Raw genomic sequence first — 27857 nt, 5'->3', positions numbered from 1 at the left:
GATCTAATTTGTGTCCTAAAGCTCTCACTGTAGTTATAGTGACTAAAGTCTGGATAGTGTTAGGCCAAACCAGAAAAACACAAAGAGGAATTCTTTGGAGCAAGTGATAGTAACTGAGACAAGAACTACTGATACCTGAACTGAAGTTCTTTCATTAACAAAACAGAAATGAGGAGGTGGGTTTAAGAAGGTTGAAAAGGAATTTATTTCTTTTTATTACAATAGTAATTTGTAGACCTCTATTTACAAAATGTCACAATTTATTGTAGTCTTAAAATGTTGCCTTACAAGTTTACCATAAGGTGGGTTGGAGTTGTGCTATCAGGAAAAATTTGAGGTCATTCATTATTTACAATTCTTACATTATTCTTAATTATTCATTCATTAATTAGAAAAACATATGTGAGTGACTTATAAGAGGGAAAATAATTTTAAAATTTCATAGTTTTTATTAAAAATTATACTTTCTATTGTTCATTCTCAATGTAAACAACAGAAATTGGTTCTCTGGTAAAAAGTTCCCTGTATTGTACTCTGAGTTTTCTCACTCAAATATCTTAGAATTTACTGACTTTCTTTTATTTACTTTCCCTAATTTTTCTTCTTTTTTAATAATGATGCATATTTGAGTAACATTTTTATTCTGGAATTTGAGCTATAATTTGGAAATTTTGAAGAAGCATGGTAAACCCACACTATTAATTTTTGTATTTTCCCATAGAAAAAAGAGAAAGGTTCCGTCATGATACAGAACAATGCCTATGCGGTGGCCGTTGCCAACTACGCCCCAAATCTTTCCAAAGATCCTGTTCTCTCCACCATCTCCAAAAGTGCAACGACGCCAGAACCCAACAAGAAGCCAGAAAACAAGCCTGCTGAAGCCAAGAAAACTTTCAACAGTGTCAGCAAAATTGACAGAATGTCTAGAATAGTTTTCCCAGTTTTGTTTGGTACATTTAATTTAGTTTATTGGGCTACCTATTTAAACAGGGAGCCTGTATTAGGGGTCAGTCCGTGAGTCTAGACAATGGTTATCTTTGGGCTATAGCAACATTACACTTGGTTTATTTTGCTATGTACAGTCTGACTAATAACTGCTAATTTATGTCCCAATATGTACAGTATGTATATAGTGGTAGAGCTTACTGGTAGACCTCTAAAGGGGACCTGCATTTGCTAACTCATGGAAAAACAGGCAGAAAACATCCCGTGCCAAAAGAGCCATTGTCTTTTTAAAAGATTTTCCTTAGGACCCAGTATTAAAGTGGATTTCAGATCATGCAATTTATTTCCTAATGTTCTAGTTATGATGAAACCTGAGATCCTATGTCCCCATTTGTGAAATTTTTCATTTAGATATTACAGAGAAAAAAGTTCTATTGTTATCTAAGCATGATCAGAGATTAACATTGTCACTCAAATATGAGCTCTTCTGAACATTTGACCATCTGAATCTCTGATATGCTCCCTCCAGGAGTGTTCAGAACCCCTGCTAGTGTAATGGGAAGACTAAAACACATAAGGAGAAAGCTAGAGATGTGGAAACAGCTTTTAATTACTATGTAGAATATCTGTAGCCATGTACATATTACAAGCATGACAAGCTCAAATAACTATAAGTCATCATGACAGGATGTTGATTATGCTTATATTCAATAACTATTGGAATGTCACGGTCATTGTATTTTTAGCTTCAGAGTTTATTTGAAAGTAGTAACTGAACCTCACAGCTCGTTACAATCTTTGGAAACTACCTAATAGTATAAAAAAGAAGATGTATGGAATTAGTATTTCCGGGTAGGTGTTGTCAGCTGATTTTTTCTGGTGCTGGAGAGTGGAAGAAAGCAGCCATCTTGGCTGCAATGGAGTTCCTCCATATCAGATTAGAAAGCTGTGCCAAAAACTCCAAGCGATGAGAATTCATAGGTGTCCCAGGTACAGATGAGCACTTATATGATTCTCTTCCTTCCTGTTTACTGTAAATTCTGCCTTAAGGCTTCTTCTCATCAGGACCCAGAAGCCACTAACTATAAAGGAAAGGGCAGTTAGTTGGCACATTTTTCTGTCTGGAAAGCAGCTCTTTCAGATAAGAATTAATATAAATCTGCTTTTGTAAATTGCAACTTTAAATTTCATTGACTCGAATTTACTGCAGCTTTGTATACCAGAAGAGGTTTTGGTAAGAGTTGAACATTTTTAATCAACAACTTTAAAGCATCATCAAAAGATTATGGATAATGTCACACACATACACACACACACACACACACACACACACACACACACACACACACACACACACACACACCCCATGTAGCTAAATTAGAAAATGATTTTTAATTTTATACAACTAATGATTGTTAATGATTAAAATTTGTTTTTTCTTTTAGTATTTAAAAATATCATTTATGCTCCTGGAATATGCTCAAGTTAACAGTGTGTTTCTGTCAAAAACAAATTACCTTTGACTGACATGTACATTAGCAGTTATTAGTTGACTTTTAAAATTAAACGCAACTTCATGATGATGTTTTTGTAGAAACCTAAGTAGTCAGATAGTGGCATTTCTTGCAATTTTGTACAGTATTTGAGTATAGTGCAAAAAAGGTCTGTTCACAAAATCAATAAAAGGGACATCTTCTGCAAATAAGCAAACTCAAAAAAATACCTGTTGTTCTTTTGCCTCATTCAACCTTTTAATTTTCTTTTCTAGTGTCATTCTACTATGTGCTTTGCATGACTGTATTAACACCAGGGTCACAGCTGCATCTTATTAACAGATTCGCTACAAAGACAGCATTGACATTAAAAAGTTCCTCACAAGAATTCACAAACCTTAATAAAATTATTACATGAGCCAACAAATGTATTTTGTTAATTCCCTTCCAGTTACATATGCTTTGTCATCTAAAGAATTTTAAAGTCTGAATATCATTCATCCAATGAAATAAAAGATACCCTGTTTTTTTAAGTACTCATATACACTGCAAAATCTCTTGTAGAAAACATAGGGATGGTTGCAGCTGCATATGAAAGGATGTGATAGACCAATCAATGGTGGTGTATGCCTTTAATCCCAGCACTCGGGAGGCAGAAGCAGGCAGATATCTGTGAGTTCGAGGCCAGCCTGGTCTCCAGAGCGAGTGCCAGGATAGGATAGGCTCCAAAGCTACACAGAGAAACCCTGTCTGGAAAAAACAAAAAAACAAAAAAAAAACAGAAAGAAAGAAAGAAAAAAGAAAAAGAAAAAGAAAGGATGTGATATTTGAAGGGAAGTTGTAAGATGCTTTCTGTGGTATATGTCACCAATGCTTTGAGAACAGTTTAGAATGGTCGAAGGAAGCTTAGAGGTTAACAGTGCATATTTCTCTTGCAGAGGACTTGATCTCAGGTCCCAGCACATACACAGTGGCTCACAAGTGTCTGTGACTCAGCTCCAGGAGATCTGACACTCTTTGCAGGACTCCATGGACCCCCTTACATAGGTGTGCACATACCTACCCCACTTAATGAACAAATGAAAATGAATAGCTTAAACTTTGACCATGCCCCTTTACTCTCTGATGATAAGTTTCATTTTTATAAATATGCATGTATGTAAAATAGTACTGAATAACTTTCCATAGGAAATCACAAAAGATCCTTCTTCTGTAATTATGTTGACAGCAGGACTTTTGCTAGTTCTCTTTTTGTTGTTGTTGCAGATGGAGTAGAAAACTTACCATTTTTGCTACTCTTCGAAATAACAGAATAAGGATTTTCTTCCCTTAAGTCATGAAAATCTGATTTGAGCCGAAACATATTCTGATATAAATTTGTCACTGAAGAGCACTTTTCAGAAAATATGTATCATAAATTAATATTTTTTATTTGAGTCATCAAATGGCAGGTTAACTATGCTGTAAATTTTTATAAAGATGTAGATAGACATGGTATGTACAGAGTGTATACACTTATAGAGAAACATAAGCCCATTATATAGCAACTTTTCCAGCTGTCTTTTCAGGTGTCCTTTACAGACCAATTTTTCTCCATTTCAAACAAAACTATTTTGCATTTAATTTATAATATCATGAAATATTGCCAGAAGATAATATTTAGCAAGGTTATATTATGTGTGGCTTTCTGTGTCTATGGTATGGTTTGTGTGGGGGTATAGGGAGCTGGGTGGTGTTCTGGGTATGTATGAAAGCACATTTGGCAAATTTCAGATGAATTTATAAAATCTGAACATTCATTTTTTAAAAATATGTATCAAACATCACATTTAGCTCCTAATGAGCTAGCAATTAATTTAGCAAAATAGCTTTTTCCAATAGAGGCAGCAAAACATAAAAGTTTGAATTGAACTTGATTCATAGAATAAAACATCCCTTTTCTGTGAGTATAAATATGTTCCTACAATTGATTCTTTTGAATCATTAAAATATTTTTCTCGGTTGTTTTTATTTAAATTAGAAACAAGCTTGTTTTTTTTCATTCATTCATTTAGCTCATAAATAAAGTCATGCACAATTATGATGCACAATACAGTATGTTCACAATGGCATGGCTAAATTAAACCAATTAACATGTTATACACACACATTCATCATTTTTGTTTTGAGAACACTTAAAGTATACTATCTCACAACTTTTAAAATATAGCATATTGTTATCAACCATATTTATCATGCTCTCAGTAAACCTCAAGACTTCACAGAGTCCATGCCTCTTGTCCAACTGCAGTTTTGTATCCTTAAATCAATCGTATCCCCATTGTTAAAAGACCCACCTTGAAGCCTAATAGCCACAATTCTGCTCTCTGTTCCCATAAGTTCATCATTTCTAGGTTACACATAAAATTAAAATTGTGTGACATTTGTCTTCCAGTGTGTCACTTATTTTTTGGCAAGCATATAACTTTACTACTTACTAAATATTAAATCAAATTTGCATTTGCATGCACAGGTAAGCACTCACTTAAACACCTTGGATTCATCTCATATTTGAGTTTCAATTAGAGAGAGAGAGAGAGAGAGAGAGAGAGAGAGAGAGAGAGAGAGAGAACAATAATGACAATATGTGCATCAATAGCAGCAACAGCTTTTCAAGGTTCTGCAGTGTGCTGGATGTCTCTACAATTTTGTTAAAATGACTGCAGAAACAAGCCAATCCCAGTTCCCCTTCTCTCCACTCCTCCCCTACTCCTCCCCCATATGTCTAGGCTGAGAGAGTATCCCTTTGTATGGAATGGGCTCCCAAAGTCCATTCTTATACTAGGGATAAATACTGATCCACTACCAGAGACCCCAAACATGGCCCAGGCCTACTAACTGACACACACATTCAAGGTGTCTGGGTAGATCCTATTCTGGTTTCCCAATTGTCAGTCTGGGGTCCATGAGCTTCCCCTTGTTTAAGTCAGCTGTTTCTGTGGGATTCTTCAGTCTGGTCATGACCCCTTTGCTCATCACTCCTCTCTCTCTGCAACTGGATTCCAGGATAACTGGAGATTTCTGCTTCTGCTTCCATCAGCTACTGAAGGAAGGCTCTAGGATGGCATACGAGGTATTCATCTATCTCATTATAGGGGAAGGGCTTTAAGGTAGCCTCTCCACTACTGCTTAGATTGTTAGTTGGGGTCATCCTTGTAGATCTCTGGGCATTTACCTATTGCCAGATTTCTCTTTAAACCTATACTGGCTCCCTCTATTGCTGTATCTCTTTTCTTTCTCTCCTCTATTCTTCCCCTGATTCAATCTTCCTGATCCCTCATGTATTCCTCTCCCCTTCTCTTGTCCCTTCTCTTTCTCCTAAATCCCTCTCCCCTCCTCCCATGCTCCCAATTTTCTCAGGAGATCTTGGATCTTTCCCCTTCTCTGGGGGACCATGTATGTCTCTCTTAGGGTCCTCCTTGTTTCCTAGCTTCGCTGGTGTTTGTGGATTGTAGGCTTGTAATCCTTTGCTCTATATCTAATAACCATATATGAGTGTGTACATGCCATGTTTGTCTTTTTGTGACTGAGTTACCTTACTCAGGATGGTTTCTTCTAGTTCCACCCATTTGCCTTTGAATTTCAGGATTCCACCTTTTTTTCCTGCTGAGGGGTTCTCCATCGTATATCCAAAATGTGGTAACATTTTCTTTATCCAGTCATCAGCATCTAGGGTGCTTCCAGGTTCTGGCTGTTACAAATAATGCAGCTATGAAAATAGTTGAACAGATGCCCTTTCTGTATGAATGTGCATCTTTGGGTATATGCCTAAGAGTAGAATTGCTGGATCTTGTGGTAGAGTGATTCCCATTTTCCTGAGAAACCACCATACTGATTTCCAGATTGGCTGTACAAGTGTGTACTCCCACCACCAGTGGTGGAGTGTTCCCCTTTCTCCACATCCTCTCCAGCATAAACTGTTGGTGTTGTTTTTTTTTATTTTAGCCATTTTGTTGGGTGTAAGAGGGTATTTCAGAGTTGTTATGATTTGCAATTCCCACTTCTCAGAAATTGTGAGGCCTCTCATGGGTAATCATCAAAATCTGTTACACCATTTGGGCCAGGACCAAGGCCCTCACACACTGTATCTAAGCTGAGCAATGTATCCATCTGCAGGGAATGGGCTCCCAAAAGCCAATTCATGTTGGAGGAATGAATACTGGTTCCACTGCCAGAGTTCCCATAAACTGCCCAAGTCCCTCAACTGTCACTCAGGTCAGGGAGCTCCCACTTGCTTGGGTGCTAGTTTTCTTTTTAACTCCACATTTATGCTCCTATCTTTTTTAGATCATTCATCCCATTAGAAAGCCTGTACCTACATTTAAACATGACAAAATCAAGGGAGATATATTGTATGTCAAACTAGCATCCATGTTCATGATGTTGCTCACTCCTTAACACTGGTTACAAACTTATTCCTTAGAATTTCTCAAATTTCCTTACTGGGTCTGCACATACTCATCAAATATTTTTAAATTTCTTAAAGAAAGTACTGCTCTATTTATTTTATTGTGTTTTCTTATTTTAACAGTATTTTTCTCATTTTCACCAGTGTTAGTTTTGTGAAGCCCAAATATATTGCACTTCAAGGGTTTTGTATTAATTCTTTAAAAACTTTTGTCATAATTCATTATGTGTAGAGAAAAAGTGTAAATAGATACCCAATGAACTTTGTTCTGTGACTGTAGGATGGGCATGATCTCACTTGGCATGATAGTTTCAGTTTTCATGCTTGTGTAAAGATTTACTTTCTTACAACAGACTTCAGAATGTAAGCTGGAGTTATTAGATGACTATAAAGGAATTACTATGGATGAAGTCCTTCATATCTATTTCCACATTCTCTTACTCTGACAGTACTCAAGAGATGGAGAGTACTTTGCTTTCAATCTAGCATCTTTGTGTAAAAAGAACAAATTACTCTCAACTATCCAGCCATCATTGCCACAAATTAAACTTGTAACCAGTGGTTCTTTATTGGTCTCTAGTGTCTGTGCAGTTCTTGGATTGATGTTTGATGATAGTGTATTGTTAGATAGTTTTTTCTGAGCAGATACACATTCAGACTTCAATCTTTTCACTGTGCAGTAGAAACTTTATGGCATAATCCTCGAAGAGAAGTCTTACATAGAAACTTTGTTCATTTTTGTTGCTTTTTCAATGACCCTGAGAATTTTTTTTTTGCTTAATTTAATGTTTGTTAAGCTAAGTTTAAAATTCTACCATGCCTTGCTTTGGGGCCAGAAACAAAATATTTGTAAGTGGAGTTATTCCTCTTTTGAAAGTGAATAACCACCAAAAATTATCCCTATCATTCTTGGTATCATACTCAATTAAGTCAAACATAAAATCACATGTACATATACAAGGAGAAAAACATCATTAAACTTCAACCATAAACATACATAATAATTACATGTACTTTGAAATTTTCTGGGTGATACATTATCTGGAGAAAATATTCAAATACTAATCAATATTTGTAATTTATACCCTAGCTGTTACTGGGAAAAGCTTTTAAAACATACGATAAACAATTTGATCATTATTGGAATGTATCATTATGTTAATTGATTAAAGACTCATAATCGGTTACACACAAATCAAGCTAAACATTTATCTTTTTGAATCCATTAAAACTGATTTAAATATACTTGATCTAGACACTTTTGTTTTTTATAATCTAGTTTGTATATGACTACTTAGTAAAACAGTTTATTGTAAATGTGACTTTTAATATTGAAGTACAACATTTTATAGTAATGACTTTAAATGTCTTTTGTTTCCTAATCTTTTTAAAAATAAAAATTTATATAGTGAGAAAAAGGTATAAATCTACCCTTAGCTTTGATGAGAAATCATGAAATGCTAATTTAAATCTCTTTAACTTGTCAAAAAGTATTTGGTACTATGAAAAGTATTAGTTCACCCAGAAAATTAGGTCTTTTCTATAAGCAACTACCATGTTTACATGAAAATATCAAATTAGGATAAATATGACTTTTGTTTCTTTAGACAGACTCAAGCTCATCTTTCTATATGTAATCCCAGAAATCTGTCAGTTTCTTTTTGGATCTATTTTAATAATTCAGTCTTACCTAAATCATTTACTGTCTTGGCTAATGCATTATTGCTGAGATCAGTTCAATAAAATGTTTATAAATATCAAAAAGATATGCAAAGCAAACAACCAGTGTCAGCACAGAAAGTTCTTTAGTGTATTTCTTAGCATGAGTTGTTAAAACCAGCAGAGTTTTAAAGAAGCACCAAGTAATCCAGATTTTTAAAAAAAGAAGCAGGAAATTAAAAAACATAAGATTCCAAGAAATTCCACTCTACGGTTATTTTTTATATGACTTGTCTTGTGACAGATAGCTAATTGCTCTTTTTAATATATCTCTTTTTCTAGAGTCCTCACCTTGCTAATCTTTAGATTTTATTTTAGTCAACTCTATATTGAGACAAGGTGAATCATGAATTTAAATGAGTATTTTAAGTTTTAACAAAATACAATTGAAAATCATAATAACAAATTAATTTTTGGTAATTATATTACTTTACTATGGCCATAAAATTTCTCTGTCACTCTTAGTTTAATAAAAGTCATAATCAATATGAGGAAATTGAAGGCTTAATTGTCATCCTCACCCTGTGACTTTTATCCAAATATTTTAAAAATAGTCACATGGACATTCTTTAGCTGATATTTGCCTGAAATGACTATAATCAATTTAAATAGGGAAATGAGAAAAAGCTATAAATATTCACATTTTCATAAAGTTTCAGTCATCAGAATATGAAAAGATTTGACAGACTATAGATCATTTCTGTAACATCAATTGCCATCCAGAATTTGCTTAAATCAGTTAATTATTAGTTTGCTACAAATAGAAAGACACAAGTCACCTTTGTTCTGAAAAATTCAAAAGGGAAAAGCCAAGGCTTCAAGTGTTTCAAAGGGGTTAAAAGCTTTGTAATACTTGTCAGTTGAAACTACAAAGAAAATTCTGATATAAAGAATAAGGCTTTTGTAATAATAATCACACCGTGAAGAGGTTTGCAGGTTGATTTGAAAAGATTTTGTGTCCTCAAGCCCTATCCCTTTGAGGGGGTTTCAGATTCACAGAGAAATCTGGACAAAAAAGTAACCAGATGCAGTCTCTGTTGAGAAAACATGAATCTCTATGAAAAAATTCTTAGCATGAGAAAGGAGATGTTTCTGTGTTCAATTTACTTTCATCCATCAATAAGTGACCACATTTTTAAGATTAATTGATCTCACCTGTGGAACCCCACATTATATTAATAGCTTAAAAGATATAGTATTTATTCTATGAATCAATATTTAAAAAATATCTTGTAGATATGTAATAATAAAAACATACACATTCATTATTGATGTATATCAAATTTTTCTTTATTTAGGGAAAATATTGTTTTGTTTTAATAGATTTTTAGTTGAATTGTTAAAACAAAGTCTCAAAATATATTTCAAGATACTTTGAAAGCCTTACATAGTTCAGGCTGGACACCAATATGTGTGGCTTCTCCTGCTTTGGCTCCTCTAACACCTGGATGCAAGCACTGAAAACTAAGCTGTGAACTGGCCTTCTGTTTACCTTTCAAGATAACTATCAATATGATGAATATGAGGGAAAATGAGTTTAAAGTGGAAAGTTTATTTTCACTTAAGGTGTTGAGGCTTTAATCCATGAGTCAACTGGCTGCATTGCTTTGAGGTCTTGTTAAGTAAAAGCATGACAGAAGGTTTTTACAGAGGAAGGTTGCTTACCATTTCATGACTGAAAAGAAACAAGGAGTCAGAGAAAAGAAGACTGAAGACAAGAGACACCTTTCCCATCCTGTGACATACTGCTCTCTCTACCTAATCCCTGTGTTTTATATATATATATATATATATATATATATATATATATATATATATATATATATTTGAATACAAACAAGATTGTATTCAAACATGACAATCCCAGTTCCCTTCTCCCTCCCTTCCTCCCCTGCCACCCCCACAACTAAAATCCTACCTGTCATATATCCTTTCTTCTAATCTACACCTGACTCAAAATTTCTGCTTCCTCATGACCTCTGCATCCTTCCTCTTCTTCCCTTCTCATTCTCGTAGCTTCCTCCCCCCCTCTTCCCATGTTCTCAATTTGCTCTATAGCCCATTCAGAACTCCCCAACTGATTAACCCTTGCATGAAGTAAATGCCCTCCTGATATAACTGCTTCTCACTTGCACCACAATGTGAGGCCAAGCCTTAAATATATGAGCCATATGGAACAATTTACACCCTGATCGTAACACTATCTCTATTTACATATGTGAAGTGCCCGATAAATGGAGAAATAAAACAAATTGTCAATAATTCATTAGCCTTTCTACTTAAGCCAGTCTATCAGAGACCTGTAACAGAAGTTTTTAATTTTTGTCTCTTTTAAAGGGTGTAGATAAAGGTTACTAAAGTGGAACTAACAAAAAATTCTAAATTTAAATTTTCTATTTATAGATTGTACTTAATACCAACTACTGTATTCCTTAGTATCCTGTCACATAACCAGTTATACTGAATGCCATGATTCCTGTTGTAGACTGTAACAAACTCTGAGACTCTTTTTAAATCATATGTTTAATGATTTCCACTATTGTATCCACTATTTCTTGAATGAAAGCAAGAGAAACCTCAAAATAATTGAAACACAAGAAATGTCAGAGAAAAATGAAAGAAGCTTCATGTTTTTAATAGAAATTCTTGAGTTCAAAAGACATTGGAATTTGGCTGTGGACTTTACTTTTGTAATCAAATAACAAGACCACTGCTTGAGTGCCTCAGCTCAAAATTTTAAAGAAAATAATTGAATAGAAGCAGTTTGATTAAATCTCCTGAATCATCTTTAATAAAGGGATACATGCAGACACTGGGTCACTCCTTCACATAGGGAGATAATGTCTACTGAGGAGACAAAAAGGCTCCACATACATAGAAATAGTAAATAGAATACTAAAAGCATATTTTTTTAAGTTTGTAAAATTTCAAAAGTGAAAGTTGAAAAGATTAAGAGGAGAATAAGAACTGCATCATCAACACTAATATAAATATATTTTCTAGTTGACACAACTCAATTATTTATGGACGACATAAAATAATTGCTCATTTATTTTGCATGTACAATGAAAAAGTGAAAATATATATATAGGATGATATGAGAACATATATGTTTCATATATTTATTGAATCTGTGTGAACATGCATGCATTTGTGCACTTCCATTGTTATTTATATAAGAATGTCCAAAGTGACCCATGTCAATGTAGACCTTCCAGAAGTCCTTGGGGTTCAGACAAGCTGGTCATAGATAATATGTGGGGGTCTATAGGACAATGCTTAAATTCTTTTTCTACTCTGTAAAATCCAGGGCTAGAGATATGCAGTTTAAGGTTAAACAAGTTACTTGGCAAGAAATGTTACACATGAATTGCAATCAATAGGTGGCAATGGCAGGAATCTGGCTAAGAAATGAAGCAGAACTGGAGTCAAATTAGAATGCATGCTATAAGGGAGGGGAATGTTCTACTGTGGAACAGAAGCGGAACATTCACTGTGTCTGCATTATTTATCTTCATGACTATCTGTTAAGGCATATTGGTATCAAAGCAAAATCAGAAGTAAAAACTCCGAGGAATGAAAACAACATTGATTTAGCTTAGGTCTGGATCTTAGAGGAGAACCCACTAATACCCCTTTTATAAGAGTATACTTTCTAAGTCTAAGTATGGATCATTAGACCCTTTCAATCTCACCCAAAGAAACTTCTTTTCCCACAGACTGAGACTATTATAACTAATCAAAACAGAGAATTGAATATGATTTGATCAGATTCCCTCTCATATATCTCCATACTACTCTTATACTTACAGTTCAGGGAACATGGTAGAAGTTGGGGAGGAAGGTTGGAAGAGCCATCGTACTGGGTAAAATGCCTTAACAGAATGTCTTCTAGATAAGACAAGAAAGCTGCATCCAGGTAGCTTAAGCACACATGTAACAATGGCAACACCACTTGACATACCAACATGTACGGAGAAAATCATATATATCATTAATAATTAAAGAAAATGAGGCCATGTATTTGAGACAGTATACAAAGGCACTGGAGGTACTGGAAAGAGGTGAAGGAGGAAAACAATGATGCAATTAAATTTATTTAAATTTATAAACCTGTCTAAAATTATAAAGAAAAACTAAATACACTAACAGAAGACAATGAATAAATAGTTGTCTGCCAGGCAGTTATGGTTATGGGTGCCTTTAATCCCAGCACTCAGGAGGCAAAGGCATGCAATGTCTGTGAGTTTGAGACCAGCCTTCTCTACAGAGCTATTTCCAGGACAACCAAGGCTGTTCAATAGTGAAATCATGTCTTGCAAAAACAAATAGGCATCATAAGAAAAAGAAAAAATTAGTTGTGTTGCCTGAGTAAAAGGAAGTGTAACTTGAAATATTTTTCTTTGTTTTCCAGGAATAGATATTAGCATTTGCCCTCAATATTAATCTATCCCATTAAATAAGTATTCTATACATTATTATTTAAAAATACAAAATTTATTTTGTTGGTGCACAAATAGTGACTACATCTTCTGTTTAAAAGACATAATACTAGCTGTTCTACCATTTGTGTGTTTGTTTTGTTTTACTTATTAGATCTTATTGAGTATGAGTGTCTCTCCTCCCAAGTTTCTTTAAGATTCATCTCTTGCATTTCACTTAACACAATATTTTATGAAGGAGAAGTCCATTTCTTAAATTGCCCCTTCTTCGAATTTGATATATCATGTGTGAGGGAAGACAGTTTAGGTAGTAGGACATTACTAAGACCCAATATGGGAAGACATTGATAAAGCGATTTCTTATGTGTTGTAATTTACTTCTTTAGTTCCTTTTGATACACTCTTTTACATTGTTTATAGTCAAAGGATGTTATATTATTTGTTTCTCTGTCCCTAGGTAGAGGCATGGCTTTCTTGAAAACAGCTAATGCTATAATCTCTCTAAAATTTAATCTGAATACATCTGTCAATCATTTTGGCAGGAAAGCACCCCTCAGAAAGATCACAAATATTGTGATCCAAATATTTTAGACACTAATATCAGTATAAAGCTTACCTTAGCAGGCAGAATGTACAATGTTCCCTTTGTCGTTGCTCAGCTTTGCCAGGCAAGGAGAGTATTTTCCTCTTCAGCTCTTCCCTTGGCCATTGACAGTGCTCATTTCCTATGACTCTGTAATACACTCTCTCCTCTCTATTGCACTCAAAGCCTCATCTGATTTCCTCTCAGAAGCCAGAGCAAGAATCTGGAAACAATTAGCATTTTTCAAGAAAACACATTACAACATACTCTGAAAGCACAATTTTATAATTTCACTTTCTTCTGAGAAGTATTAAGTTCAATATACACATAATGGCACTGGTAATGACAATATTAAGCATGCATAGCGTCTATACTATCAGTCCTCAATCCTTAGTAATATGGAAATGATGCAGCAGAAGCTAATATTTTACCAACAACAGAACCAAAACACTAGTTAATAATTTGTTGTTTTGTGATTTCAGATTACTCAGCTATTAATTTATTTAATAAACCATAGAAAATATTTTATGAAACTGTGAACTTACATTGAACAAAATCATTTATTTTTTTCTTTAGAAAAAAATCTGGACACAGTTTTGACACAACTGTTGGCCATCAATAGCAGAGATTGTTTGGGGGTTTATAGAATACTTGGCTCCACAATTAAAGGCAGTGAAATAAACAGAACAATAGCAATAGTAGGTATAACATAATTGTAATGATGTCATTAATACTTCCTTGTGGAAGGATGGGCTGCTGGATCTGTTAATTGAAGTTAGGTATTAAGATGAGGTTACCCAAGATCTAGCAGGTCTTTTCAATAATGCAGCTGTTTTCCATCACCCATATTCATACAAGTAATAACTTCTGAACTGTCCTACATGAGATGTTGCATGGGATGTTGCAGGAAAGTCCCGCTTTCTGTTGTTTCTGTAAAGAAAAAGACCAGGATATCTGCTGTGAGATCATACCTTCTAGCCATAACAGTGAAACTGCAAGTATGAAAGCTCATAACATCGATGTATAAACAAAGCCTGAACAATTCCAGCAGTTATTGTTCTAGAGTAAAGTGAGGAAAATTGTGGGGTCCAAACATTTAGTGAAGAGCTATAGGAAATTAACTCATGGGAAGCAAGATTTAATGTTCCCCAGGGAACATGTTTCCTACATGTACAATTTCTACTAGTAACAACCAAATCATTGAAAAGACTCAGTATGTTCTCTTTTTATGTATATATGACAACAAAGGTTAAAGAAAAGTAGTCCGTGAGTTTGGGACAGGGCAGATAAGGGAGGGATAGGGAGAAAAGAGAGAGGGGGATTTCTGTAATTATATTTTAATTAAATTAGAAAGTAAAAGGTAAGTACTGATTTTACTACCCTTGCCACTCAATGTCACCTTTGTTAAAAATATATTGACATACTCCAGGAGTGATTTTGCACCTCCTTTTTCTCATAAACACTCAGAATTTGTTTTCTCCACTAGTCTGTAGTATTCTTAATGACTGGAGTTACACTCATCATTTTGAAAGTTTTCCATTCTCCCTGTACTCATTTCCTACTGTTTTGGAAATCCTTGATACAGGCTACAACCGTCCTCCATTATCTCCATGTCTGTTAGCCTTTTTGGAAATTCTCGTGACTTTGGCATGTCTATTGTGTAATCTGAGAAAAGGTAAATGATTTGCCTAAAATCATGATTTTGATAATTTTTAATTAAACTGTACAGTTTTTTAAATTATTTAGCTTTAAAATGATTTAATCAGAAATGGTAACATGTTAATATTCAGTAAGACTTTATGAAAATCATTCTTTAACACAGAGAAAACTTTCGTATCTCAAAATTCTGGCAACTGACTTCAGCCAGAATATCCATGAGTGAAGCTTATCCTATTCCTACATTTTTTCTAAAATTAAGCATGACAGTTCTAGTTGCTTCAAAAGTAAAATCAGAATTGATTCATTTATATGTAATCATTTTGAATATTCAGGTACTGAATTTTTAAACAGATGATTCATAAATGTGAAAACTACTTGGGGCTATCCTGGTGATAAAAACCTTAATCAAACACTACTTGTGATAAGCTGAATAGGGAGACTGCACTGCTGATCAGAATGATCAGTGGGCTCATTGAAGAAGCATATAGTGGTGAAAAATTTCAATCAAAATCAATGTGGTGTAGGAAGGAGAGACAGTTAGAAGCAGTTCTGCATGAGTGTCTCCTAACTCTGGATGTTTCATCAGTGAAGGCTTTGTCCTGACTACACTCTAAAATAATTTTGTATTGGGAATAGCTCTGGAAGATAGAAGTAACAGACATGTCTACTTACTAAAGTTATAATAGGAAAATCCCTTCTCTCTCTGAGGCAAAGTGTAGTATTCATTAGAGACATTCATATCCCTAACCATGAATTTTCTGTTTGCTTATTTACTCTTAAAATGTAACTTATTGGTTTTGTGTTGTTGTTTTTACTTTGGTTTATTTAGCTCTGTCGGGATTGAGCATTGGGTTACAGGTATAAGCATCATGTTATTCAGGCAACTGTTATTGTAGAAAGTAGTAAACCATCACTTGTCCCTTACCCAAAGTTTATTATCTATTATTAATAAGCAAAACACTGTATTGGGCTAACTTCCTGAATTTTATTTATTGTAAAATTTAGCATAAATAGAATTTTAAAATGAAGAAAAAATAAAAGAATAATGGTACTGGCAAAAGAAATGAGTAACAAAATAGGTACAACATCCTAAGAATTTCTGTAGGATTTTAAAGTTTTAATTTATTATTTTAATGCATGAGGTCATGTGTACCATATGCATTAAAGAGTCTATAGAAGCCAGAAGAAGGCATTGGATGTCCTGCAATTGGAGTTATCAACAGTTGTCTGCCACCAAGATGGTACTAGGAACTGAACGTGGATCCTCTGCAAGAGCAGCAACTGCTCATAATTTTTGAGGCATCTTTCCAGTCTACAGATCTTAAAATACATCAATCCATTTGTTTTTTTACAACAGGATCTAAATAGGAGGTATTATGCAATTTAAGAAATTAAGAAAGATTAGTGTGTTACTATAAATCTTTCTGCCAAAAGCTGCCTGAACCCCACCGCCACGTGTGAGCTTTATGCCAGCTGCCTGCCCGAGTTAGGCCCAAATGAATACACAGAAACTTGTATTAGGTTCAATGCTGCTTGGCCAATGACTAGGATTCTCATCTGTTAGCTCAGTCTTAACTATCATAAATCTATATATATCAGAAGACTTATCTTATCAGACACCTTTTTTGGCATCCTTCCTTGCCAGTGGATCACATCATGCCCCTGGAGCAGGAGCCGAGGGGAAAAGAGAGCCCTTCCTGTTTCTCCTTCACTTAAATATGAGTCTCCTTGCTATGTCACTTCCTGCCTGGATCAGCACTTCTCTACTACATTTCCCATAATTCTCTTTGACTCCTAGTCCCATCTACTTGCTGTCTCATTGGCCAAACAGTATTTTATTTAACAATCAATAAAATAAACATACACAGTACATTCCCCATCATTAGTGTGATAACTGACTAAAAAATCACATAACTAATATGTGGCCAACCTAGATTAAAATATAATGCTTGAATTAAACCAATTTTATATAATTGGTATTTGAAGTAACCAATTATAGAGTTGCCTTTCAGTGTTGTAGGCAGGCAGTCTTCTAACACTGCATGAACATTTGTGACTTAAAATTGAAATAAATTACTTAACTCCCAATTCTTTTTTCCAGGAAAAACTGTAACTTTACAAACTATTTAAAAATTATTTTCCAAAAGCAGTGTTAACTGGCAAAGAAGAATATCCATTCAATTCTGAGAAAAAGGTGTCTTATAATGGGGACACTCCAAGAAAAGAGCAGGCTAGGAGAGTTGCAAAGAGGTACAGCAACATGACCCAAATAGACATAGTTCCTTTTTATAATTGGGTAACCAATAATACTCCTGTTACAACTGGCCATCATTGCCAGAAATCTCTAATATGTCTACTTGTATAAGAACACTTGATATTTTAGTTAAAATCAAAATGAGCAAAATGTTGTTGTCATTTCTTTCAAGTCCCTTGGAAATTGCATCATGGGACCTTTGCTCTTATTACCCAGGTAACAAGAAATTTATCCCAGTGTGCTTTCCAAGAATGAGTAAGAAAAGCAAAACAAGCTTTCCTTCTCTTGGATTTGATTTTTTAAGTCTCCTACAAGTTTAACTATTTGGCTGAGTGTAAATAAAATAAAGAATTATAGGTTCCAGGGAGATTGAAATAGGTATATTGAAAATACAGTGGGGTAAATGTGGGGAACAATGTAACACATTTCTTTTCATTCATTGAAATTCAGGACAGCAGATAGAAAATCTGATCCAAATAGGACACAAAGTTTAAAGTAATACAGATTATATGATGCACATCTTATAGAAAATGAGGGAGCTATAGAAGGTAGCAAAGAACTGTTTTCTTACATGTCTGCTCATTTCATTATTTCATCTTACTACTCATACAGCAGTTAGGCATGTTTGGTGGCACTTTTTAAAGGCAAGGAATATGCAGTAGTATAAATAAAGTTGATAAATATTATGATAAATAGTTGATAACTATTTATGTCAATTGTTTAAGGCAGTGACATGAATTTCTATCTACCAAATTGAAGAAGAATGAGGACAGAAAACATGCCTGTGCAGATTGAAATTCATTTAGTAAGAAAGAACAGTGTTTGATAACATCAATGTCTGTCAGTTTTGTGAAGCTATAACAAAATACATGAGAAAAGTAATAAAGAGAATTTTTAGGATTAAATCTAAGCTTGTTGAAATCATGTGTTTGAGGTTATTACTAGGATACCAGATGATAAAGAGACCAGGCACTGCTTAAATCAGTGGTCCTCAACCTTCTTAATTCAGCAGCCTTTTAATAGAGTTCCACATGTTGGTGACTCACATGCATAAAATTATTTGTTGCTACTTCATAACTGTAATTTTGCTAGTGATATGAACCATAACATAAATATCTGATATGCAGGATATCTTATATAAACCCTTGTGAATAGTTTTTTTTGACACACAAAATTTTATGACTGACAGGCTGAGAATCACTGGCTTAAATCATGATGCCGATAAAAGACAAAGAGGACCAAGGATGGGTTCTCATGATGCCATTTTGGAGCATGTTTCCAATGACCAAAGGACTTCAGTATTGCCCTAACTCTTAAATGTATTAAACATCATTAATACTTCATAAAGACCAAGTTTTACCTTTACAACATTGGGTAATTATTTAACATCCAAACTGTTAAAGGCAGGAATGAAGACTATTTCAAATTGCCTTTGTTCATTAATCATTAAACAGATTTATTGAAAACTTATTGAGAAGACCAATCCATTTTTTTTTCATTCTTTTTATTAGTTCAAATTAGGAACAAGCTTGCTTCACATGTCAATCCCTTCTCCCTTCCCCTACTCTCTCCCCCAACTCCCCATCAGCCCCCTACTTTCCCCCCCTCTGCTCCCTAAAGGGAGCAGAGGGTAGGGCCCTACATGGGGGCTCCCCAAAGTCCACCACATCATCCTGGGCCAGGCCTAGGCCCTCCCCCATGTGTCCAGGCCTAGACAGCATCCCTTCATGTGGGATGGGCTCTCAAAGTCCCTTCTTACACCAGGTAAAACTACTGATCCACTACCAGAGGCCCCATAGATTGCCAAGGCCTCCTTGTTGACATCCACATTCAGGGCCAATACAATTTTTAAACACTAAATTATCTTGCACCTCTAAAAGTTTCTTGAAAATACACAATGGATTATTGAATTGAATAATGAAATATTTCAGGAATCAGAGAATCATGGCTCCAAAACTCCTTAGAATTATAAATTTTCTAAAACCCGAGGCTTTGGTAACAAAATCCAGAATTACGTTTGTTTCTTTGGGAGGGGCAGCTATGTCATGTTTTTGTCTGAAGAAAGTAATTAAAGACTGGGTACAATCTGTTCCTTAGAAGGTGTAATGTGAAGTACTCTCAAGAGAACCTTAAGGGAGTCATTGAATGAATGAAGAAGGAACAGTTGGGAATCAAAATGTTGATATGTAGACAAAGAACACTTTTCGAGAAAGTAGCAGGTGACTTTTAAAGTTCAAATTGAGCTTCTTATTGAAATACAAGAAAAATTGGATGTGACACAACTCTGAAATTATAATTAAAGAAGGAAATCTATAACAATCACTTATGCAAACACTTCTAAAAGTGACAGTGAGAAAGGTTTTTAAACAGATCATTTTCAGGCCTGTTGAAAAGATAATGGAGTGTAGTTCTCTTTTGGCATAGGCAACAGCTTACTCTGTCCAGCAAATTATAGGGCAGCAATGCAGAACACTTGGGCTTCATTAAGTAAAACAGCACTCTGTGGACTAGCTAGCAAGTCACTCCCTGAAACAGAAAAGCCTGGGGAACTCACCCACCCCTATTTGTCCTCTCATTCAAATAACCCAATTGTTATCCAGCTGTTCATGTAAGTTAAGAATAAAGGGATGAGTTGATATGCATATTTAAACCTAGTAAACAAAGGAAAAGTTATTTGCAACACAATATTTGCAGCATGTAAATTAGGGAAAATGGGATTCATCTTGCTGAGCTTCTGAGCATGCTGATCATAGTCACATGTGTATCCACTCTAGATGTGAGTCCAATTATAATACTAACTTCTAAGAACTGCAGAGTAAACTCACATATGGAACACCTAGCCTCTCAGTTGGAAAGCCTCCTATTAACCATAGGCTACCTTAATAACACATTTTAGTTTAAGGATTTTTAACAATCTATTAAAACTTTTAGAGGCTCAATGAGGCATGATTCCCAATCACTCAAACCAACAGAAATCAAAGGAATAAGATTTATACATTGAATTTAACCCTAAAGTCAAAGAAGTCTGTTCATACAAGATATTCAACCTTAAAGTCAAACCTTTCAAAGCCATATTAAAATATTTTAAATCCATATGTGCTATAGGTTTTATGAGTCAGATTTTACATGCCTACAAGTTTTAACACTTCCACACAGCATTTTAAGCCAGAAGAAAAGGGGCCAGCTACCGAAGACTAACAAAGGAGATTCTTAGAAACAGCTGTTTTCAACATCCACCCAAGCTCTGTTCATAAAAAGACCAAAACCCTGCTGCTACGTGATGTCTACTATTATATAGTTGCATTGACACTGTGAATGTTTCAATGTTTAGTTCATCACATTCCTTGCTCTGCTTATTGCACTGTGTAATTCTGTTCAATAGGGCTCCCTACTACAAAAAAATGTTCAGGAAGTATAGACTGCAAGTGCTTTTACTTGAAAAAGTCACTTTGTGTTCACATAAATAAGCATTATTATTCTGATGAGTTTTAGACATCGCTTTCCTATTTAAATTAATAGTAGGATTTCACACTGATTGCTGAAAGCTTTGATTTGGAATCACATATTAAAATTAGGTAAATTATCAAATCCCTCGGTAAAATCTCCAGAGATAAAACCTGCTGGACATTTTCTTAGTGTATTAGAAAGATAAAAGTCATAATAATTCTTAACCCAGATCAAAATTAGTTGCTCAGATTAACCTCATCATATTCACTTCTTCCTTAAATATCCTCAGTGTATTTAAAACAGGTTATTCTCATCACACAAGAAGTTTATAAATTTCGTACTTGTTAGACCCCTGGAAAAACTCAGGCCTCCGGGGTCCCTGCCCAGGACCACAATCACCCCAATCACCAGGCAGATTTGAAAACTTCCTGCAAACTGCATGAGGCTTTATTGTTGTTTAACGAGCTAGGGTCTTTCACCCACCGGCCATGGCGGATGGCTAGCAAAGACAGCTCCAACCGGCTGCCAAGAGACCTTGTAGGGCAGCATAAGGGGAGTGTCTAGGGGTATGCACAGGCTCAGGATTGGTGTGCCTCCAGGCCTGGGGGGCTTGTCCTGTGTTGACTGGCCAATTGGTAGTTATGGCCCATAGACCCTCCCAGGGTGGTTGCTATGCTCTGCTCGTCATTGCTGTGCACTTGTCCGTAAAGCACACCCAGAGCCGTAAAGCATAGCACCACCAGCTAACTTCTAATTGGTTCCTTGCCACGAGGCAGGCATCTGACTTCTAGTGACTAGGACAAGGTCAGACAAGCACGTGTTCAGCTGTAATTGCTGCTGAAATGGGGAGCTGGTCCCTTCAATACTCACATTATTTAAACTACAAATAAACTATAACTTATTTGTGCTAAAATTCTACTGTCTGTATGATTCTTCTCCTATCTTATAATAAAACTAGAATTTCTAGGAAAATTCTTTCAACAATCCTTGACTAATTGGTGTTAATTTGGTCACCCTGCAGTATAAAATATTTAAGAAAAGAAATGAGAAATACTTATTGGTTATGCTTCTCTGGAAAACAGAGTAATATAGTAAGTAATATAGATGAGAATCCTCTACACCAGCTAAAGATGCAGGTATATGCAAATAATTTCACATAAGTGGGGCTTTATAGAAAGGAAAAGCCAGCCATAGGTTATTTGCTTTTTTGTTTTGAAATTAGGTTGAACGAAGTTATTTATTTATTTTGGGGATTAATCTGAAGACATTCATGTTTTCTTCCATTTCTGATATGTTTTGGTTATTCTGATTTTTTTCTTTTATTAGTGGTAAGATTTTAATTTGATATGGTCCAATTTATCTACTTATATTCATGGTTTTGTGCCAGCAGTCATGTGATAACTGACTTCAAGGGATCAGCCCACCAGGAAGCAAAACTTTGATGGGTGAAAATTATATAGGCAAGGCCCCAGATCCTTGGTCCCACAATCTTTCTTGCTACTGCTATGTCTTTGCAGGTCTGCTGCTGCCATTTTTCTCTGGTACTTGACATGGTGTGAATGTGTGGGCAGATTCCCACTGCCTTTAATGTAGTGTGACTATCTCTTGGAAATACCTGGTTCTATCAGGGATTTTTTAATGTGTGGATTATTATGAAGATGATATCCCCCTAAGTTATGCTGTATAACTGAAGCAATGACTTTATACAATAATGGTCAGTTTAAGTAGAATTTTGTTGATTGAGGGTTTTAAATAACTATAGTAAGTGATTATGATAGAGGTTAGTTTAGTGGAAAAATTAAAAAACATTAAAATGTTGCCACTCCCTCTGATAAAGCAGAGGCTGCAGAGGATAAAATGTGGGAGACCAAATAATTCTGTTATACACTATTTTGGGGCCCAGCCTCCAGCTCCTGTAAACAGAAGCAACAGAAAGCTCTGGCTCACCATTGTATTGTTAATTGCCAGTAGTGCTACTATCATTTTCCATGGCCTCAGGGAAATATGCCTCCTAATTTGCATCTCTGTAGTTTAAGCCTTGAGTAGGCCTAAGCCTTGACTGAGGACTCCTCCTATGTGACCATGAACAAGAGTTGTTTAGGTAATAGAATCACTTGATGTTAACTATATACATTATAATAAATGCTTCCTGATGTTGTCCCTGCCCTTGGAGGACTATTTAAATGGACTTCTCAATAAATGTGGCTGCCCCGCATCAGCTGTGAGCCCTCCTGAGATGATATGGTGTTTCCTGTCTCATCATTAGCGTCTTTGGATAATTAAACTTCTCTAGTCCACGCACCTCCACTCAGAATTGGACACAGGACTGTACGGCTGGCTCCGTTCACAGTCCTGAAGACATCGGTCAATAAAAAAAAAAAAAAAAAAAAAACTAGTAATCATCACACAGCTAGAACCCATGAGTTTCCATTGAGGGGCCATATAGACTCTGGCTTAGGTTAATGATTAAGAAAAACAATCCCAGTAGCCTAGCTAGTTTAAATTCTTTTAATCTGAATGTTGGGAGATGTGTTCACAGGTTTCAGAGCTGAAACAAAAGCTTTGAAAATAACTTAAAGTTAGACTAAGATGTTTTTGTTAAATAGCTTTGAGATGAAAACCCCAAGAAGACAACCTAAAGTTTTGCAAAGAGAAATAAGTGAAATAGTTGAGTAAGGGATTCATTAAACTCATGGACAAGAACAAAGCAACAAAACAGCCACATTTTTACTAGCTGATGTCTTTCCTGCTAGGATTGGGTGGTTTCCAAAGGCGATGATAAATTCCTTATACTTATTTCTACTCTCAGATTCCTGATATATATCGGGAATCTGAGAGCAGAAATACACACACACACACACACACACACACACACACACACACACACACACACACACACTATATATATATATTGATGAGGATGAGTAGAAAAGGCTGATTCTTTTTCACATATAAAAGTTTAGGTTTGTGATTCTTCTAATATTTTGTGATAAATAATAAAATAATTGGTCCTTTCTTTGTTACCACAAAATGCAGACTGGCAGCAAAACCACTGTTTGAGAAAAAAAATCTTGCTTTCTCACACTCTGTTAATCTATAACAAGTTAGTTAGATATGAATCTATGTGGGTTATTGGGATGACTTTGTTTAATCATATAAGGGAAACAGGAGACATTTTTTACCCATATTCAATATAATCACCCACTTGAAAAGTAGAATATAACCACATTTGTGATATTTATATTGCTTGGAAGATTTTGCTTGAGGCTTTAAGCTCTAAGGAAAAAAACTAATTAGAAGGAAAACGTCAAGAAATATAGAAGGGATACATCTAGTGGTGTTAGGAAAGGAATGAAGAACTGAGACAGAAGATGATAAAAAGACATTAAGAGAAAGAGAGAAGAGAGAGAGAGAGAGAGGCTTCTCTATCTTGCTGGCCAGAGAGTTGTTTAACAACAAGCCCCCCCCCCCCAACGTGCCAGCATCAGAGAAATAACTTTTACTCTATCAGATAAAACAGTTCAGGTCCTTGACTCTCTTGGTTCCTCAGGTCCTGTGCTTCTCTATCTTGCTGGCCAGAGAGTTGTTTAACAACAAGCCCCCCCCCCCCAACGTGCCAGCATCAGAGAAATAACTTTTACTCTATCAGATAAAACAGTTCAGGTCCTTGACTCTCTTGGTTCCTCAGGTCCTGTGCTGCTGAAGACTGGTCCTAATGGCAGCAGACGTTTTGGTGCGATGGGTCTATCATTTCCAAGCAGTTATCACCAAGGTGACTGAAACTGAAGGGACCAGCTGCCCCTTTCGGCAGCCATGACAGTAACACATGCTCGCCATTACCTTGCCTTGGTCACTAAGAGGTCAGATGCCTGCCTCGTATCAAGGAACCAATCAGAAGTTAGCTGGTGGCGCTATGCTTTATGGCTCTGGGTGTGCTTTACGGACAAGCACACAGCAATGATGCGAAGAGCATTGCAACCACCCTGGGAGGGCCTATGGGCCATAACAACCAATTGGCCAATCAACACAGGACAAGCCCCCCAAGCCTGGAGGCACACCAATCCTGAGCCTGTGCATAACCCTAAACACTCCCCTTACACTACCCTACAAGATCTCTATGCAGCCCCTACAAGCTGTCTTTTGCTAGCCATCCGCCATGGCGGGTGGATGAAAGACCCAAGCTAACATGGGGTTAGCTCGTTAAACAACAATAAAGCCTCATGCAGTTTGCAGCAATTTTTCGAATCTGCCTGGTTATTGGGGTGATCGAGGTCCTGGGCTGGGACCCTGGAGGCCTGAGTTTTCCGGGGGTCTAACAAAACAAATATTTTTCTTTGTGTATTTTTATATGAGTATCAAAGATTTAGGTTTTACATCTAAGTCTTTAATCCACTTTGACTTGATTTTTTATATATTCAAACTATCTGTACATCTATCTTCTATACATCCATTCATTGATCTTAGTGCTATGAATAGAATCCGGGTTCTCACAGTTGCTAGAAAAGCACTCTACCACAAGGCAAAACATCCAGCTTCATGTATGTCTATGGTAAAAAATAAATAGTAGAAGTCCATTTACACTCTTTGCTTCTGCATACTCCTCGCCTTACTCTATACTAGTGAATAAACTACTCTACATACAATATATTGGTCAGTTTAGCCTATGCTTATGTTTATTTCTGTGGTGTCTGTTTTATTATTTTGAACTATCCATCTGTTTTCATGTCAGTTTGGTATATCATGGTTATGGTACTATATTTTAATATATTTTTTGAAAACAGGAAGTATGATGCGTTCAATTTGTTCTTCTTACTCAAAAATTGCTCTGTTTTAGATTTTCTTATATTTATTCTTATTTGAGGAGTGTTTTGTTTTATTTCTGTAAAAAACTACTTTTGTGATTTTCCTAAGCTTTTCATTAAATTGGGGGATTACTTTTGACAGAGTAGTTATTTAAATATTAATTTTCATTATTTTTAATCTATTAACACAGGACACTTTATCTTATATTTAGCTGCCTTAATTTCTACATTTTAAAGTTTTGAAAGCTCCCTGGTAGTCTAGTGGTTAGGAATCATCACTCTCACCACGGCAGCCCAGGTTCGATTCCTGGTCAGGGAAGCACACTAATCTCTGCAGGGCGTTGGTGGTGCACACCTTTAATCCCAGCACTAGGGAGCCAGAGACAGACAGATGTCTGTGAGTTCGAGGCCAGCCTGGTCTCCAGAGCGAGTGCCAGGATAGGCTTCAAAGCTACACAGAGAAACCCTGTCTCAAAAAACAAAAACAACAAGAACAACAAAAAAGTTTTGAATGAACTACTTTTCCCCTAGTTAATATTATTCTTTTTTCAATATTTCTGATTATTTTTCTTTTTGAAAGTTTTATCAAGTTCTCTTCATCTTCATTCATTAGTAATGAATGCTACTGACTGAGACATTTCTCGAAATGACTATCAGGTAAGAAGTATGTAACTCCAATAATCAAGAAAATAAAAGATAAAACAAAACTGAGCTGCTGCCTCTTCCTTTTTTTTTTCCAACTTTTTTATTTGAATTAGAAACAGGATTGTTTTACATGACAATGCCAGTTCCCTTCTTCCACCTGTCCTCCTCTATGCCCCCCCCCAACTAAAACCTTATCTGTCACGTATCTTTTCTGCTCCCCCTGGATTGTGAAGCCTTCCATAGGGTGTCATCAGAGTCTTTCATATCCTTTGGGATAGGGCCTAGGCCCACCCCCGTATTCAGGGAGTATTCCTCTATATGGAATAGGCTCCCAAAGTCCACACCTATGCTAGGGATAAATACTGGGCTTCTATAGGAGGTCCCATAGATTTCAGAGGTTTCCTCACAGAAACCCATGTTCCTGGGGTCTGGATCAGTCCCATGCTGGTATTCCAGCTATCAGTTTGGGGAGCAAGAGTTCCCGGATGTTCGGGTCAGCTGTTTCCACGTGTTTCACCAGCCTTGTCTGGACCTCTGTGCTCTTTACGGTCCTTCCCTGCATCTGGGTTCCAGTTCAGATCGGTGATTAGTTATGGGTGTCTGCTTCTACTTCCACCAGCTACTGGATGAAGGCATATAAATCAGTCATCAATCTCATAATCTGAGTTTCACCTAAGAAGCTGCATATATTGTTGCTCAAGTTAATGATTAATAATTGAGTTCCAGTAGCCCAGCTAGGTTCACAGATTTCAGAGTACATCACAGCTGAAACAAATCTTTGAAAATAACAAAGTTAAGTCAGGCAGTGTTGGCACATGTTTTTAATCCCAGCCCTTTGGAGGCAGAGGCAGACAGATATCTGTGCATTTGAGGGCCTGATCTATAAAGCAAGTTCCAGGACAGGCTCCAAAGCTACACAGAGAAACTCTGTCTCCTGAAAAACAAAACAAAATAAACAAAAAACAAAAAAGAAAAGAAAATAACAAATTTAGACTAGTATGTTTTGTTGAATAGCTTTGAGGTGGAAAAAAAAAACCAAGAAGACAATCTAAAGTTTTAGAAGGGACATAATTGAATGCAGAACTTGTTAACAGTCTGGGAACAAGAACAAAGTGGCCTAATTATCTTTGACTGATGTACTTTTCTTGCTAGGATTGATTGATGACCAAAGGTGATGATTAATTCCTTATACCCATTTCTGCCCTCAATTTCCTGGTGTATAAAAATTAAAAAACATATTAATTAGTGCGTATATATTAATTAATAGTATATTAATTATACTATTAAATTAAAAGATGTAAAGAAGAGATAACTGATTCCTTTTCTTATATAAAACTTTAGGTTCATGATTCCTTTAGATTACATTTCACGTTTGAACTCCCAGCAGCAATGAGGAGTGTTCCTTTTTCTTCACATCCTCT

The 27857-nt window shown here is 35.7% G+C and overlaps 1 protein-coding gene and 1 long non-coding RNA gene across 2 annotated transcripts in view; one reads left to right on the top strand and one right to left on the bottom strand.

Annotated features, from left to right (window-relative positions):
• Positions 1–1350, top strand: part of Gabra2 (gamma-aminobutyric acid type A receptor subunit alpha2) — a 134934-nt gene extending 133584 nt beyond the window's left edge. Inside the window, exon 9 of the mRNA XM_035453416.1 lies at positions 722–1350. Within this exon, the coding sequence (XP_035309307.1) occupies positions 722–1018 (297 nt within the window). The 3' untranslated portion in view covers positions 1019–1350. The remainder of the gene's footprint in view (positions 1–721) is intronic.
• A 4670-nt stretch (positions 1351–6020) lies between these two features.
• Positions 6021–14550, bottom strand: LOC107979589. Its single transcript, XR_004772236.1, has 3 exons — positions 14427–14550; positions 13663–13852; positions 6021–6168 (listed from the first exon to the last, which is right to left on the bottom strand). It is a non-coding gene; the product is annotated as an uncharacterized LOC107979589 (long non-coding RNA).
• Positions 14551–27857: the final 13307 nt, after the last annotated feature.

The sequence above is a fragment of the Cricetulus griseus genome (assembly GCF_003668045.3).
Source record: "Cricetulus griseus strain 17A/GY chromosome 1 unlocalized genomic scaffold, alternate assembly CriGri-PICRH-1.0 chr1_1, whole genome shotgun sequence".
NCBI lineage: Eukaryota > Metazoa > Chordata > Mammalia > Rodentia > Cricetidae > Cricetulus > Cricetulus griseus.
Note: the sequence above shows the minus strand (reverse complement) of the source record. Positions and strands in the feature narration are given on the sequence as shown.